At 31.4% G+C, this 18,686-nt stretch overlaps 1 protein-coding gene across 1 annotated transcript; it reads right to left on the reverse strand.

The window, feature by feature from the left end:
* Positions 1–539: 539 nt before the first annotated feature.
* LOC143043504 (mitochondrial import inner membrane translocase subunit Tim9-like) lies at positions 540–9,989 on the reverse strand. Its single transcript, XM_076215788.1, has 3 exons — positions 9,866–9,989; positions 2,366–2,461; positions 540–843 (listed from the first exon to the last, which is right to left on the reverse strand). The coding sequence occupies exons 1-3, from the start codon at positions 9,902–9,904 to the stop codon at positions 667–669; spliced, it is 312 nt and encodes a 103-aa protein (XP_076071903.1). The 5' UTR covers positions 9,905–9,989; the 3' UTR covers positions 540–666.
* Between the last annotated feature and the right edge of the window lie 8,697 nt (positions 9,990–18,686).

The following is an 18,686-nucleotide window of genomic DNA, read 5'->3' on the forward strand; positions in this document are numbered from 1 at the left end:
CCAAACAATGACAATAAATAGCTGTCCCCAACAGTCTACATAACTTTAAATTTGAATAATACAAATCAAACTTGAAATTGTGCTCATGATAAGCAAACATCCCACATTCTGTATCAGCCAGTCCCAAGTCGCCTTTAAATTTGTTGCTCTGTAGTCACCTGTAATTCAGCGGTTGTCATAGGTTGCTTTGTAGTCGCCTGTAATTCAGCTGTTGTCATTTGCTGCTCTGTATCATAACTATTTTTTCCCTTATTGTTCTGTATTTTAATCATGCCATTTGTTTTCTTGTTTAAATTGTCTTACATTTGTCAATACAAGGCCTTTAATAGCTTGCTTTTTAGTATGGGTTTTGCTTATTGTTAAAAGCTATATATGGTGACCTGTAGTTAATTTCTATGTCCTTTGATCTCTGGTGAAGAGTTGTCTCATTGGCAATCATGCCACATCTTCTTATTTTCATTTCAGTGATGTTGTAAACAAGGAATATGAAAGGGATGACAGGATTGTTACTTGAGGCTATTCAAGAACATACAAGAATATTTCTATTAAAATTTAAGACATAAAATTTATTCAATTTTTTTCTTCATTTATTCCAGTGTTCTTTTAATTTACAATAACAACATGTTGGTCCACTGGATGGTGGTCCATCGGATTGTGGCATTACAATCATGTTGTTCCACTGGATTGTGGTTCACTGGATTGTGGCATTAAAGTGGATGCCATTGATGATTTCATGGCCTCCTCTAAATCCTTGTTCTTTTTATTCTGATTTTCTACAAATGTCATCATTAACTTCTGATTGAATGACACATATCTGTCTGTACACAGGTTAGCACAATCATTCTGCAATAAAAACATTACACATGAAAAACTATCATATGATGATGATGGTTTTTATGACCTTGACTACCAATTAGGGTCATACACAGTCAGCCCTTGCTTTTTAAATTAAAAGTAAAATGAACAATTAGTAGCTTACCATGGTTTTGTTCTAAATGTAAAGAAACATCAATCTGTAGTTCCATGTAAATATGTTACAGTTATATAACTTATTTAGACAAGCGATGGTTTATAGCTTTAGATATTATATAGATACATGTACCTATAAAGGTAATAGTTACCAAATGGAAAACAACAGGCTCTCAAGAGCCTGAATCACTCACCTTGAAGATGATAACCAAAAACTGCACCATTTCCATAAAATTACCAATTAAGTGGCAGCAACCCAACAATGGGTTGTTAGATTCATTTGAATATTTCAGGGCTGGTAGAACTTGACCTAATGAACACTTTTATCCCATGTCAGATTTGCTCTTACTGCTTTGGTTTTTAAGATATAAGCCAAAAACTGCATTTTACCCCTTTGTCCCTTTGTTCTATTTTTAGCCATGGCGCCCATGTTTTTAAAAGAAACAAAAAAATAAAACACAAACTTTATTCTAGATACCCTAAGGATCATTCAGCTTGGTTGGAATTGGTTCAGTAGTTTTAGTGGAGAAGATTTTTTGAAGTTAGAAATCATGTTAAACAAATTGTGTAAATTGTCCTTAAAGGGCAATAACTCTTTAAGGGGTCAATTGACAATTTTGGTCATACTTATTTGTAGATCTTACTGTGCTAAACATATTTGCTGTTTACAGTTATCTTGATCATTAATACTATTCAAGAAAATAACCCAAAACTGCAAAATTTCCTTAAAATTATCTATTTAGTGGCAGCAACCCAACAATGGGTTATTAGATTCATCTGAAAATTTCAGGGCTGATAGAACATTACCTTATGAACACTTTTACCCATGTCAGATTTGCTCTTACTGCTTTGGTTTTTGAGATATAAGCCAAAAACTGCATTTTACCCCTATGTTCTATTTTTAGCCATGGCGGCCATGTTTTTTGACGAAACACAAAATAAAACACAAACTTTATTCTAAATACCCTAAGGATCATTCAGCTTAAGTTTGGTTGGAATTGGTTCAGTAGTTTCAGAGAAGAAGATGTTTGAAATAGTTTATACCAGACAGATGACTAAGACAAACGTCGACAGACGCCAAGTGATGGCTGAAGCTCACAGATCCTTCGTAACAGTGAGCTAAAAATTGGTAATGTAAAAATGCAAAATAGCAGGTACTAAAATATTATGAGAAAGTCTACCCAACCAATTTGTTCCTTAAAATCAAAAAGCTATTATAATACATAGGATGAATAAAAATGCTACAAAATTATCATTTATACTTTGAATAAGGAATATTATACACAATTTACACGTATTTGACAAACTGAAAGCAAAACAGAAATGAAACTATTAGGTATAGCTTACCATTGTACCAAATATTGTAAGAACACTATTTTATCTTAATTATAGTTACCTCTCCTCTGGATAAGTTTTTGCTGTGAAAACGTTTGACACAACTGTTGAAACACTGTTCTGTTAACACATTGTACAGTAACAAAAAATCTCTCAACTGAAAAACAATAAAAATATCATAGAGTTTAATAAGTTTGCAAACAAATGTTTGGATAACCTACATAAAAGTTAAAGATGTTACTGACTCAAATAACTTTTTCTGTGGTATGGTTTTGTGATAAAATTAATTTATTTAGATATTGGTATGTGAATGAATATATTACAATGTATTAAGGAGACATATGAAATGCAATTTTTGTGAGATGACAAACATGTACATGTATATTAATAATATATGTCATCTCACAAAAATTGCATTTCATATGAAATGTGAAATATCTATTACCACACAAAACAACAAACTTATAAATGGACATGAACAAGGCTAACAACTGCATATTTTTTTTATAATTATCTGTACATGTAAATTGTTTTAGAACATATACCAGATTCATGAACCATGCACAAATTATATAATCTGCTCTACTAGTCTAATTGTACACATAACCATTGGTTTTTTTTATAAAGTCAGTTTCATATTTCATTTTTATATTCAATTAAAAATGTAAATAAAATTTCTTACAAATGAATACCTAAAATTATATTATGGTATTTTGCACAAATATAATACAACAGAAAGGTCCTAGAGGGGTGTGTGTGCATATATAAGTTTGAAATAAAAGAACTATCCGGCCAGCCTGATAAGTTTTCATTTTTCAATACTTTTCCAAAAAATAACATTTTTTCAAATGGTGGCAAATACTTTCTGCTGGGTTTTCAAGTCATGACAGTATTCCTAATTTACATAAACAAGAGGCTCTCAAGAGCCTGAATCGCTCACCTGAATTTTTTTGGTTTAATCTCTCATCAATGATTATTTTGGCTTTTCAATTTATTTAAATGTTCTTTGAATCGTCCTATTTTCTTCAAAAGCAAAAAAAAATCATTTTCTCCTATGTTCTATTTTAGCCATAGGAGCTATGTTTCTTGACATACAAGGAAATGAAATATAAAATTTATACTAGATACTCTGAAACTCTGAAACTCATTTAGCCTAAGTTTGGCTGAAATTGATACAGCAGTTTCATAAGAGAAGATTTTTTAAAGTAAGTCAACATGATGAACAAATTGTGAAAAAAGTCTTTAAAGGGCAATAACTCCTAAAGAGGTCAATTGACAATTTTGGTCAAATTGACTTATTTGTAGATCTTACTTTGCTGATCATATTTGCTGTTTACAGTTTATCTTTATCTATAATAATATTCAAGATAATGACCAAAAACTGCAAAATTTCCTTAAAATTACCAATTAAGTGGCAGCAACCCAACAATTGGATGTTTGATTCATCTGAAAATTTCAGGGCTGATAGATATTGACCTAATGAACATTTTTACTCCATGTCAGATTTGCTCTTAATGCTTTCGTTTTTGAGATATAAGCCAAAAACTGCATTTGACCCCTATGTTCTATTTTAAGTAACGGTGGCCATGTTTTTTGACGGATCAAAAATCAAAGCACACACTTTGTGCAGGATAATCTAAGGAACAACCATGCTAAGTTTTAACCAAATCCATTCAGTAGTTTCAGAGGAGAAGATTTTTTAAAGTTAGCAAATATGATGAACAAATTGTGAAAAATTGTCATTAAAGGACAATAACCCCTTAAGGGGTCAATTGACAATTTTGGTCATATTAACTTATTTGTAGATCTTACTTTGCTGATCCTTTTTGCTGTTTACAGTTTATCTTTATCTATAATAATATTCAAGATAATGACCAAAAACTGCAAAATTTCCTTAAAATTACCAATTAAGTGGCAGCAACCCAACAATGGTTTGTTTGATTCATCTGAAAATTTCAGGGCTGATAGATATTGACCTAATGAACATTTTTACTCCATGTCAGATTTGCTCTTAATGCTTTCGTTTTAGAGATATAAGCCAAAAACTGCATTTGACCCCTATGTTCTATTTTAAGTAACGGCGGCCATGTTTTTTGACGGATCAAAAATCAAAGCACACACTTTGTGCAGGATAATCTAAGGAACAACCATGCTAAGTTTTAACCAAATCCATTCAGTAGTTTCAGAGGAGAAGATTTTTTAAAGTTAGCAAATATGATGAACAAATTGTGAAAAATTGTCATTAAAGGACAATAACCCCTTAAGGGGTCAATTGACAATTTTGGTCATATTAACTTATTTGTAGATCTTACTTTGCTGATCCTTTTTGCTGTTTACAGTTTATCTTTATCTATAATAATATTCAAGATAATGACCAAAAACTGCAAAATTTCCTTAAAATTACCAATTAAGTGGCAGCAACCCAACAATGGTTTGTTTGATTCATCTGAAAATTTCAGGGCTGATAGATATTGACCTAATGAACATTTTTACTCCATGTCAGATTTGCTCTTAATGCTTTCGTTTTTGAGATATAAGCCAAAAACTGCATTTGACACCTATGTTCTATTTTAAGTAACGGCGGCCATGTTTTTTGACGGATCAAAAATCGAAGCGCACATTTTGTGCAGGATATACTAAGGAACAATCATGTTAAGTTTCATTCAAATCCATTCAGTAGTTTCAGAGGAGAAGATGTTTGAAAAATTGTTAACGACGACAGACGACGACGACGACGACGACGTCGACGACGACGACGGACGCCAAGTGATGAGAAAAGCTCACATGGCCTTTTAGGCCAGGTGAGCTAAAAATGAATGCAATTTAAAAAAAAGTAAAATTATATAATCATGATAATGTATGAAAATAAAAATTTGTAAGAGTTCCGCGGAACCCAGTGTCTCGCCTATTTTTGCTGTTAATCACAGCCTCAACAAAAATGAGGGAAAAAATAATAAAAATATTCCTCTTGATACTACTTTTTCATTGTAAGAAGCTTCTGTCCAAGTTTGTTAAAAATCCTGGATAGTTTATGCATCTAATAAATATTTTAAAAACTTTAACTGCAGACTGTATATAAGGTTAACTGGAGGAAAAACTAAGTCCATTTATAAGTAAAATACAGAAAAACAGTAACAATATTTTCACTAAATTTCATTTTAGATACTAGATTTTGATCATAAACAAACTTCTGTACAAGTTTGGTACAAATCAAGGGTAGTTTAAGAAAGGTATTAAAATTTCAAAAACTTTAACTACAGAGTGAATGTAATGTTTCCTGGCAGAAGAACTAAGTCAATTTATAAGTAAAATAAGGAAAAACAGGATTTTTTGGAGAAAAAAAAAATTACTTCTGGATACTTTCTTATGATCATAAACAAGCTTCTGTCAAAGTTTGGTACAATTCCATGATAGTTTAAGAAAGTTATTAAAATTTCAAAAACTTTAACCACAGAGTGAATATTTTTGGACACTGCCGACAACGATGACGGAATGTAGGATTGTTATGTCTAGCATTTTCGACAAAAGTTGAAAGGCTCGACAAAAAGGCTGCAGAAATTATTTTTGCCAGTAGAAATGAAATTACCTTTGATATTTTTCAAACAATTTTGATACAACATTCATGAATTAGTGCATAGCTGATTTTTTCAACAGAAAAAAATGGGTCAATGTGCTCATTTTAAGGCTAAAAATAGAAACCTAGTTTTTTTAATGATAGAGATCAAATTTACTTTTTTTTGCGCTAAATTACATGCCATTGCATTCTAAAGGTAATCAGCATCATGCAGGCAGCAGCTATTTTGATGATATATCAAACAATTACAAGAATTACTGTCTATTACAAATATACTGAGCCAAAAAAGTTTAGCAACATAAATATAAAATTTTATTTTATTAAAAAATCATAACAACATATAATTTTGATAATAAAAAAATGGAATTATGACATGTCAGAAGCAACATGAATGTTTAACACTCATATTCATTAGGATATTTTTTTGTATGGAGCGCGGGAGGGTCAAAAAGCTGAAATGAGTATAGTGTTATTCAAAATCAATTTCTCTGCCATGCTTTAAGGGCATCAATTAAGGATTGGCAGGCACACCAGCAGCTGCCCTTAGTCAATGCACTACTCTTGTGGCCACAAAAAACTTGTCCCGTGTTGACGTAAAGCGAAGGTAGCACTCCTCTCTTGACGATGGTTGTTTTTGTTCTACGACATACCGACCTATCCTGTGCTGTTGCAATTTGTTGATATCTGTTTTTTAGTCCCTAAACTGTTGACTTATGCACATTAAATCGAGCCAAGACGTCAGCAACACTCATGCCGGCATCAACCATTCCAAGAGCCATCTGACGGTCATTTTCGGAGAGGCCTGATTGACGCCCCATGCAATTTTTTCAAACATTTATGTGTTTTTCTTACCAATGGTGTGTTTCTGAACGCTAGTGCAAAAAAAAATTAAATTTCGTTTTAAAAGTACAGGTACAGAAGGTAAAACATGACTTACACGCGCAAAGCTGAAATGGCGCGAAATCAATCACCTGGAAAAAAGTACGACTGCTTAAAATCCAGGTAAAACTAAGGATTATATCAATGATGTTTGATAAAAAAAAAATCCAGAAACAACCAAAAAAAAATTCAAAAAAAAAGTGTTGCTAAACTTTTTTGGCTCAGTATATATAATAGGCACTGGCTTCGCTACATGGAAATGTAACAATGATAAGAAAATTATTGTTACATTGGAGACTAATTGCCAGAATGTATGGTTGGATAAGGAACTGATTGATTAATTAAGAATTTAACAATAATATTTGTGTCTAAAGTTGCATTGCGTTATTGTTCCTCTTTCCTCCATATTGATGCCTTTTGACACAACCCCCTTTACTCCATAATGACACCTTTTGACGTTTTGAATGAAGTATGCAAAAAAGAATTTTCCATTGAGAAAAGGGTTAATGCACTGCATTGTAGGATGGGACTATTAAATAAAACTTGAAATTTTGTATTTGATACTTACAGTATTGCATATATATGATACAATTCTTTTTTTTTTTTTTTTTTTACAGTGACAGTTTATACAAATCTAGTATATTGTTTTTGAAGCATGTTTAAGTCGGACACAGTTTTAGTGAAACCACTCCATGCAGCCATCACAAACCAGTGATGCGGCATTGTGCACATCTGTATTGCATACTGTACAATTCCATTCTGCACCATCCCTTTTTTTTTAAGTTAAAGATTTTGAAACAAAATTATGTCCTGCAAGGATGCATGTACAAATGTATTCAGAAGTTTCACAGTATTAATTTTATTTCACTGTTAGCAAGCTGTTTGCCTTTTTTTAGTTTGTATAACTGTATAAAATTTGGTAAAAGGTATCACTTCATCCATAATTGTTCAAAGTATAATGACCATTTGCAGTTAATTACATATAATTAGTCAGTGAGCTCCTTTCTCAGCCCAAGTTCTGTACAACAAACTATTGAGCTATATTTTTTCACCTTTGGCACTACTAAACTGTAGGAGTATGCTTCAGAACACCTAAACAATTAATACTTATAACTATTCAACCACTTAACTTCTATTGTTGAATAATATTAGTAGTATTATTATTATTACAAATATCATCTTGTACATATCAAAGAATTAAGCAACAAAACTCAGTGTATCCCAAACTCTGTCTGACCGAAGAAATGTCAAACAAAAAACCATTCAGTCAGATAGAAATTTTAAGTTATTTTGGTTGAATATATAGAGGAAAATTTCAAATTTCTCTTTCGGTCAGACAAACCCTTAAACAGTTTGGTACAGACTGAAAACTATAGAAGTTTGAAGGTTTATGTTTTATAAATTGCATACAGTGTAGTCTTCAATGTAACAATAACTCAATGGACAAGAAAAATGTAACAGTAGACACAAATTTTATTGTTACATGTACATTCGTAAATCTTCGGTTTCTTGTCCAAATCGCCACTCTGGCATTTTTTTTTTATTGTTACATTTCCATGTTACCTATGGCAGTGCCTATATAATATTGTTATTGATGATAAAAAGTAAATCATCAGTGACAGAGTTGTGAACTCTAAAAACTGGCAATTGATAGTTATTAGTACACCAATGTTGTTTCTTGTATATTTGTGCAAGTCTAATAATGGCAAGGATTTGTATTACACAGATTAGCCATTAAAATAATTGAAATTAAAAGAAAAAAATGTTTGAAATAACGATTGAATGAAAAATAAAGTCCTGTCCCTAAGTTTCTGCATACCAGATTTATATGATCGATTGTTGGTTTCTTAATGTATCGTCTTGTATTGTGTTTTCCACCTAAGTTTACTTTCACTTCCTGTATGCTGCGCATGCCTTGGTGACGTCATATTCGGCTGCTATACTTAGTAACAATAGCAAATGATACCACGTGTGGTGAAGATTTTCCTAATAAAGTTATTATAATTTATAAAAGTATTTACGATTTTTTATTTGATATCACATTTTTGTAGCCTTTCACTAACACTAGTTTTACCATCCAAAAGAAACAATCTATTATAAACATATTTTCTAAAAAACATGGCAGCAGTCTTTTTGCATGAAAGTTAACTTCAAGGTCATTAAGTCACATGACTGCAGTCTTCACGCTGAACTGCTAAATCTACAGGCCCGCAGCTCAATTTTTGAAAATTTTTAGTTAGATTCTGTTGGCATGTAGGTCTAATTTTTACAGGCCCGAGAGCAATTTTACCAGCCTGGGCTGCCTGGGCTGCCACTCGGCGTGAAGACTGTGACTGTCATGTGGTTAGTTGTAAATACTTAAAGGTAATTTGAATACGGAAATATGCATGCTCTTTACAGTTTTTTTTCATAAAAAAATAAAATATCAGTTAATTTTTATATACAGAAAAAAAAGTCTGTCAGTGGAAATTACAGACAATACTCACCAACCTCACTTCACAATGCATTAACTAAAGTATTTAACAAAAACATGAATATATAAAAAAAATGTTACATACCTGCCAACTGTCCCTATTTGGGGGGATTTCCCCCATGGAGGCTCCCAAATTGAAATTTTGTCCACAATTTAAACAAAACAATTAATTTTACAATGACTTAAGGCTTATAAAAGTATGAAGAAGCCAAAAAAACAACATTAAAAGTTATTTGCAGGCCCCCTAGAAGATTTTTTAGGACTCTGACAGCCATCTTGCACGCAAAACCCCCATGGAGATTTTGAAAAATTGGCAGGTATGATCATGATGATGTTAGTAGGTCGAAAATACAATACACGAGTATAATGGAAAATATTTGTCATGCTCAGATTCCATGCATATTCAGGACAATCCCACAAACACCAAGAGAAAAGTCATTTCAAATTTGACGTATTGACACAGGCACTTGTTTCTATCCATATAAATATTTATTTGGATAGTCGACCTTCCCATGTATATAAGTGACTGTGCATGTTATTAATCAAAACACGTTTGATTTCTTGTTTTGAAATTATTTCTAATAGCTTTAGGTTAAAAAATATGAAAAAGATTAAATTATAAATATCATAAGTACATTTCTACTGTGTGTAGGGTCTGCTAAATTTACTGCCATGGTCAATTATTTTTTGGAGTCGTTTTCACATGCCGTTCGCTTCAGTTGCAGGGAAAGAAACGAATGGACCGATTGTAACTTTTTTTATACGTTATGTTTCAAAGGCCTCCTTTTGGGAGCACCGTTCGGGGCTGATGGTATGGAGTTAAAATGTTCGATAGCTCAGTCAACCAAGGACGTATAACTAATATACGTCCTTGGCTTAATCTATTTATTAAAAAATGACAAAATAATCTAAGTACGATCTTTTAATTATTTAATTTCTAATATATTTTCATTTATTATTTATAATGGTCACTTTTAAAAATAGGAAGACTTATCAGTGATTTTTACAACTGAAGAATTTTATTTAGCCCCGGCTGAGTAATTTTAATCATTTAGAACAGAATCTGGGAATCTGGAAATACAATCTTTACCTATTGCCTAGAAAATATAGTGTCAACACTGTTCTGATAACGTAGTAGAAAATGGACTGGATCAGTTTGTTTTAAAGTGCTCTCCTTATAGATTTATAATTCATAGAAAATCTATTTCAAAAGTTTCCTATCTGAGAAAGATTATAATGTTACTAATCAATCTTTTTATTTGAATTATGACAAAATGAATGTTTAGATTTCAATATAGTTTTTATAGCCTTTATCTAAATAGAACTTTGCACATGAGACAGGCAAAACATCATGAGTAAAAGATATGAAACAACTAGAATTTCCCTCTTTGTCACTGGTTCTTTCTGAGTCCTCGCGATATAATTATATTTAAAATAAAAGAAAGAAAGAAAACGAAAATGGACTTGAGCAATTGTAGGATAGGATGTTCGTCAAAATAGCAAAATCATTTAATGTTATATTAGCCTGAGACTACTATAACACTAAGTTATATATGTGTTATAGCAGTATCAGGCTAATACATGTATAACTAGTATGTCGAAAACCGACTAGTAAAAGTCGGTTATAATAATCCATGTTATAGGTGGTATGTGCCTCTTGTAAAGTTCATCATTGATCAGTGTAAGTAAAATTAATGTATCTTATCATTTCAATGAAATAAGATCGAAGATGAAAGTTATAGAAATAAAAATATCAACAGTTTCTCTGTGAAAAACGTCAAAACCACCTGACATATATAAACAATGTGTTATCATAGACACTTAAAAAAATATGAAATAACGAACACATATCAGACAAAAGCGCCATGACTCCAATTGATGAACTGAGTCCTCTGGTAATAATAAGTAAAACAATTGAACATTCAGATATTTTCTTTTATATTAATTAATGCTGAATCACAAATTGCATTAATTATACATCGAACCTATTACCTTTTTTAGCAACTGTGTCACAGATTCAGGAACATCCCATAAGACATAAGACATTTTATTTCACTAAAGCCCCCACATGGGGTATGTTAGTACAACATCTTTTAACAAACAATAAAAGTGTGAACATATGTATATTAGAACAACATGGTTAACAAAGGTGCAATAATAGTATATATAATTAATGCATGCAGATATTTGACAGGAAGTACAAATTATAGTAACATGATTAAGCACATGTATTAAAAGGTTTTAATAACACTTTTGCAAAATTTTGCTATTCCAGTAAGTGTAAATAAATCTGATGTATTCATCAATTCTTTAAATCTTAAAACATTTGGGTTATTACATATATTTAAAGGTGAAAATTTAGCTCTTACATTGTTGAAAAAGGTACATTTGAATAAGTAATGAAACTCATCATCAAGTTCATTAGCATTACAAAGATTACAATGTCTTTCAGTTCTATCAATATTAAAAAATCTGCCTGTTTCAATGGTCAATTTATTACTTAGGCAACGGAATTTACATAAATACATTCTTAGATCAGATGGTAACACCGATAAATATTTCTCAAAACAAAAATCAGATTTGTCAATTCTGTAATTAAGACATTTTGCAGAATTCATAACATTATTACTCCAGTTCAACATAAATCATTTCTAAAAAAAACACGAAATCGTAGAAAAATTCGAGTTATCTTTCTTAGCACAAATTAAGAGCTAATAATGTTTTAAAAGTTTGGAATTACTAAATATACAACACTGGGCGATTCTTATTTCTACTTTGATTCCAGCAAACAAGACTTGTCAGCGTTGCTCGAATCAAATCAGTTGGGAGGTATAATTAAATACAAAAATGGAGAGTATAAAAACGAAAAATCCGTAAACATCTAGGATAAGCTATGCCTGTTTAAGAATACCCTAAGTGTTTCGAATAATTCAACATTTTAGAAATCATGTTAACAGTTCATTTACAGAAAATAAACAATTAAAAGTATTTCATGTAAGCAAACGTCCAACTGCAATAGACTGATCAATCCAGTGGTTGTAAAACTTATTATACCTGATAAAACAAAGGAGAAGTACTTATATTACATTGTTTTATTACGTCGATCAACTGGTTGAGAGAGATCTTATTGTCTGTTAGATATCTAGAACACAAAGTCAATTCATATTAGACATCGGTGTCTTCAGTGTATACCATTAAAAAAACATTTTTTTTAGATAAAATTAATTATATTCTTCATACAAAGCAATCTGTATTGTCTTTGTAAAACCATTTAATCATTTGATGCAGTATTCCAGAGGGAGAGAAATTTCTGTATATATTTAGAAGAATTGAATGTTCTGTAATAAATGCTGTGCCATAAAATAATGCCAAACTACATCAAACCAAATCCTTCTAAATTATTTAAAATATATCATTTTTATTTAATCATGATATTATGGAGCAAATAAGATACTCGAGTGTATCTAATAAATATTCATAATATAAAATATACAAAAAAACAAAACATAAAATTGCTCACTCTATATTTTTTCCTCCAGTTTATCTACATTTTTAACTGTAACAATAACGGTAGCATGCACACAAATGAACCCGCATACCTGAATTATCACTTTGACGTGTGATATTTCTGATGTAAGTCTGTATTTAAGACATATGGAGAGTCAATTTTTGTCAGTGCTGTGTGTAAACATAATAGTTAACTTATTTCTTAATGAATGGCTGTTATTTATTTTGAATTTATTGAACCATAAAATTAATTTTTGACTCTTCACATTGAATAATCCGCGAAGCGGATTATGTTAAATGTGAAGAGTCAAAAATTAATTTTATGGTTCAATAAATTCAAAATAAATTATTGCCATTCATTATAAATAAATTTCTATCAAAAATAAGACTCAAAGATATATATTAATACGAATAACAACGTACACAGATGTTTGCGTATGAATACACAACGTTAGAGTGGGCGTGTCGCCATAAAAATTGATAACATTGAAAATAAAGCTAATTATTTTAACCAATCAGAAGACAGTAAATACACCAAATTTATTTATTACTGGATGAGACTAATGAAACGAACAGATATAACTGAATATGAAATTATTTTTTTTTTAGTTTTTCGCAATCTTGGAGTAACAATATTTTTTTAAATCTAGCAGACACCGAAGGGATAGCCTACATAAAACAATAAACAGACGAATCAAATGATGTTATGAAACGTTCCATTGTAAACTTTAATTTGGACAATAGGAAATCCAAAATATATATTAAACACTTTCGTAAGAACCAATCTAACCTATGCTTTTGTGACTTGAATTAATTATACGTATAAAGATTTACCAGTCCACAACATTTAAGGGGGAGAGAGGCCTGGGTTTCAACTGGGGATAAGTTGGTCAAATTTTATAACAAACAAGACTGACAAGAATTTTTTTTTTTTAATCGGATGATGATTTTTTCAAACTAAATTAAATTTGGAATACAGAAACAAGTTTTTTTTTCACTTTTCCAAATAAACTTAGTATAATGCAATCAATCTATTTATTACAAGACCACATATTCTCACCTTCTTGTAAAGATGAATGGTCGGTGCTCATTTTTCTTCAAAAAGTTAAAAATGGGGACTAATTGGTAACATTTGAAAAAAATAGGTGTGGCACCATCTGAATTTATATGCATTATATTTGCCCCCTGCTGAGTGCACTTGTTTGAAACATTAATGGTGATCTCATTTATAACTATTGTTACACGCATATGTCATAAACCTCGCAGGATAAGAAATAAAACACAGACGGCGAAAAAGTCACATTTGAACGGAAATAATATACAAGCATTGCATAAGGAAGTTGTTTGTCATATTTAATTTATACGATGCATGTTCGCCATCGTCTATTATGACGAATCTCCCCAGTAACAAGTGTTTTAGTCGTGAACCAATGGGGTACTTTCTTCATAAACCTCGATGTCAATTATCCAAAACGAAGAATATATGATAATTTCATTAAAACCGGAAAAAGAACTGTTGTTTAATTGTTTTTGCATGAGACAAAATATGATGTACAGAATACAATAAATTATTTCGTGAATAGTTTTATTTTATTACGAAGTTTTTTGTACTTATTTCAACTTTTTATGATGTAGTTTATCTTCTGGGTGTAAGACAATAGGAAGGATGTCCGGTCAAATTTCATCAATGTTCATATATGAATGAGATGTGTGGTATGCCTGGTCGTATGTTCAATGAGCCAGCAAACCAACGACAGAAATTATAAAAGATTTGTCAGAAGAGGTCAGAAAAGTAATTCTGGAACGAAATGGTTAAATTAAAACCATCTAGTATGAGATAGGCTGCAGTGTTTCATAACATGTAGCGTTTAAAATCATCATAATTCGAACCAATCGTTCATTTGTCTTTTTGGGGCGCATGTTTTTTTTCCTGTCTTTTCTTTCACTCGAGATACACATTTTGTTTGACAAAACTTAAGGTAAACTTGAAGTTGAAGTTCCCCCTCTAAGTTGCAATGGAAACAAAGTTGTTTTCCCTTTTCTTCTGAAATTTTCAAATCAATTAAAATCAAACTAACAAAAGGTGCATAACTGGTCGGTATCTTATGTAGAATGAAATTCAAAACAGTGTAGCTGTGGCCATTGATTGACACATTAAAATCATCCATTGACTGGGACAATTTACGTGAACGTTTGTCTGTAACGACCACTGTTCACGACGTACCCACGATAGACATTTAAACTGTGGGGTCACCAAAGGTTTCTTAACGCCTTTAATTATAACATAATTCGAAAAATTAATCAGGATCAACCTTTGTGTTTTGATTTATATAATTGATATAAATCAAAATATCGTGTTATTTCTGATTAATTTTTCGAATTACTTCATTTAGGTGTTGAGAACCTTTGGTGACCCCATAGTTTAAGTGTCTTTAAAAAGTACATAGTGAGCATTGGTCGTTACATACAAACGTTCACCTAAATTGTCCCAGTCAATGGATGATTTTAATGTGTCAATCAATGGCCACAGCTACACTGTTTTGAATTTCATTCTATAAAATACCGTGATGACAATTATAATGTGAAGAAAAATAACTCCGAAAAAAAACCCAAAAGATATATTTATAACAATTTTATATTCATAAAAAGATTTGCTTTACTATTTTCGTTCGCTTTCCAATTGAAATTGGGCTGGATTTTGATCTGTTTTATCTTAGAGGTGAGATTGACCTTTGATCCTGTAATCATAAAACACATTGTCCAGTGACGGATTTTATAGAATTTATCTAGTAACAGATTGATTTATTTAAATATAATATCTTAAGATAATTTGAGTTAAAGATAAATATGACAAACTTTTGTAATTATTTCTACCATTTGGTATCAAATAGTAACATCAAACAGTAATTTTGAAAGAAAAAAGCAGCAATTGTTTTTATTGTTCTCATGCCTTGAAGAAATACCTATCTCTATTGATAGCCAGCCTTTGAAGTGAAAAAGACACGGAGGAAATCAGAAACTTTTTTATTACCATTAAAGTTATTGGTATAACTGAATAATGAGGACAAACAATAAAAAAGGTTACAGTTCAAGTGTCCATAGATTTACAGACATACCATAGAAGTTATGCACTGATTTCACCTTGAAATGGCATCCGTAAACAAAAGGATTAATTTTAATGCTTAGCGAAATGTGTTTTTATTAAATATACCAGAAGCGTTGCATTTCAATCATAGAACGCACACTTCTCACACAAACAAACACACATAAAACATACACACAGTTTGATGGCTGTAACAAGATTGGTGTATTAGTTACTCATAAGCCTCTAAATCTAAATATGGTAAAAATTTGAAAGTGAAAAATATACAAATAATGAGCGGCCACAGTTAAAATTAGCATTATACACATAAGACTACCAAAAATTGCTAAAAATCTACTATCTTTATCTCATCCATATTTTTGCACCACCAAAACCTAAATCGACTCAAAGACTTTTTAAAAAATTTTCTGGGTCGAGTATCTTATAGGAAATTACTAGAAAATCTAAAGCTAGCAACTGGCAAAATGATTAAAAAATTGGAAGAATTATTTAAGTAAAACGTCTTTTATATAAACAAATCTCTTCGTATAATATTAAAATTTGGTTTGCCACCCATTGAGATAGAAAAAAAATTATAATGAAAGTAGAAATTATATCCATATTATACTGCTCTGTTTTGTACAATTGGTAATAATTGATACTAGTGTTAATATAAAATGTGTGTTTGACACAATAATTAATGATTTCTGTCAGTCAAACTGTCGAACCTGCACTCCTTCACCCGATCTAAAACAAAACCAGAAAACAATGATTGAATTAAGACGCTAATTCCAGATCCTATCTGGTCATACTTCATTTGATTGAAGAAATATGTATCATTAATTTCTCATACAAATAATCAGAGACATTTTACTGCGGTGCCGAAACATGTTGATGTTGCTTGTTTCCTCATTCATTGCTGTTGGCAGTTTCTCAAACTTCCTTCTGTTGAGATCGCTTTTTTCGTTACGTTGGATATATGAGTTGGTATGGCTCTTAAAAAGGCCTATCTATTATAAATCAGTTTGACTACAACACCGTCCTATCAAATGTGACCATCCGAATAAAACTGATCACCAAGTGTGTACACCTACACGAGCAACACGACGGACATAACATGTGGAGCAGGATCGTCCTTAATAAGCATCGGAGATCATAAACCTTTGATTTTGGTGGGGTTCGTGCTGCTCAGTCTTTAGTTTTCTATGTAATGTTTTGTATATATTTTGGTGGGGTTCGTGCTGCTCAGTCTTTAGTTTGCTATGTAGTGTTTTGTATATATTTATTGTTGATTGTTTTGATAATTTTTCTTCTTTAACCATGGCATTGTCAGTTTGTTTTCGATGTGTAGGTTTGAGTATACCTTTTGTATCTTTCGTCTTTCTTTTGATATCGCTTGCTTGCACAAATTCCTGACAGATCAGCAATATTGGTCGTACTGCCATGCCTCCTTTTTCACTAATACATGTCCTTAGTAATGGCTGCTCGTCAATCTAGGTTCTGCTTTACAGATAACCGCTGTTGATAGAAGTGCTTTCATTTTGTTTTGTTGAATACGTTTACAGATTTACTAGAAATTGAGTCCCGCGTCATTTTCTTAAAGTTTCCCTTAGTTTAGAATGTTTTGTCATAGTAGTAGATCTAAACAATGCTAAGCTGTATGATATGTGGTGACGAATTTAAAAAAAAAGATCATATTCCCATACTTACATCCGTATTTCTATGTCGAAAGCATTTGACTTATTAAGCTAGTGAGATAAGTATTCAATTTACTACAGATAATGATACAGATTTTTTAAAACTACATCCAAAGTATGAGCACTAATTTTCAAGACGATAAGTAAATTAATAAACTCGTTGCAGCGGGATCTGCAGATAATTTATCGACATGTTCTCTGTAAACAATCAGTTGTCCCTAAATATACAATTGAAAAATCATTCGCACTTTCAGTAATTTATTTTAAAAGTATAGTGACACCAGAAGAAGAAGAAGAAGAATAAGAACTTGTGATACCTTATGGACCATAGGCATGTAAAATGTATGTAAATGTCTCATTCCTACCTGTATTAAAAGCTAACAAGGAAGCATCATAGGCAAATTGAATGCAGTTAATACCAGGTGACGATAAACAATCGGATTCCATACAAACGCAACTGTTTGTGGCTTTATCGTTTATAAAGCTAACAAGTTTAGGAATTGTTCTTTAAATTTTTAACTATCATTTGATAGACTTATGATGCTGCTCTGTAAAATCTGAGTTAACGTTTTTGATAATAGATTGCAGGACGGGATGAAATCATAACAGAACGTTCAGTTGCCTTTGATTGCTCTTGTTTCGTTAGTACTTGTGTGTTTTGTTATCTCTCTTTATGTTAACTGAGGATGAAACTTTCTTCGCGTAATGATTTTTTTAAAATGTTCTATGTACTTTTTGTTGGTCCACATGTCGAGATAAAAAGTAAATATAAAAAAGAAGACAACTCTCCACAAGATACCAAATGACACAGAAATTAACAACTCATGATAGGCCACCGTATGGCCTTCAACAATGAGGAAAACCCATACCGCATATATATAGTCTGATATACAGTCTCCTGACTTGAGACAGGCACATACAGAATGTATTGAGAAAGTTGGTTGAGATTAAAAAAATAATACTTTATTGTTTTGATTGTTTGTTTTGCTTTCTTCTTCTTTTTTTGAGGGGCATTTTACCTATTCATTCAAATTTGGAGACAAATTGGACATATTCAGATGCCACGAGTCATTTTTTTCAGTCATCCTAATGCTATAGGAAAATTCGGTTAAAGAAAATTTAACACTGAATCACAATGATACTGAAACACTGATGTTCAGCAGTAATTTC

This window comes from Mytilus galloprovincialis, chromosome 8 (assembly GCF_965363235.1).
Source record: "Mytilus galloprovincialis chromosome 8, xbMytGall1.hap1.1, whole genome shotgun sequence".
In the NCBI taxonomy this organism is placed as follows: Eukaryota; Metazoa; Mollusca; class Bivalvia; order Mytilida; family Mytilidae; genus Mytilus; species Mytilus galloprovincialis.

Coding starts and splice junctions, on each gene's coding strand:
- LOC143043504 (XM_076215788.1), bottom strand. CDS start 9,904: ATGGCAGTAAATTTAGCAGACCCTACACACAGTAGAAAT. Junction 2,462..9,865: donor ACCCTACACACAGTAGAAAT/GTACTTATGATA, acceptor ATTGTTTTTCAG/TTGAGAGATTTTTTGTTACT. Junction 844..2,365: donor AAAACTTATCCAGAGGAGAG/GTAACTATAATT, acceptor TTTTTATTGCAG/AATGATTGTGCTAACCTGTG.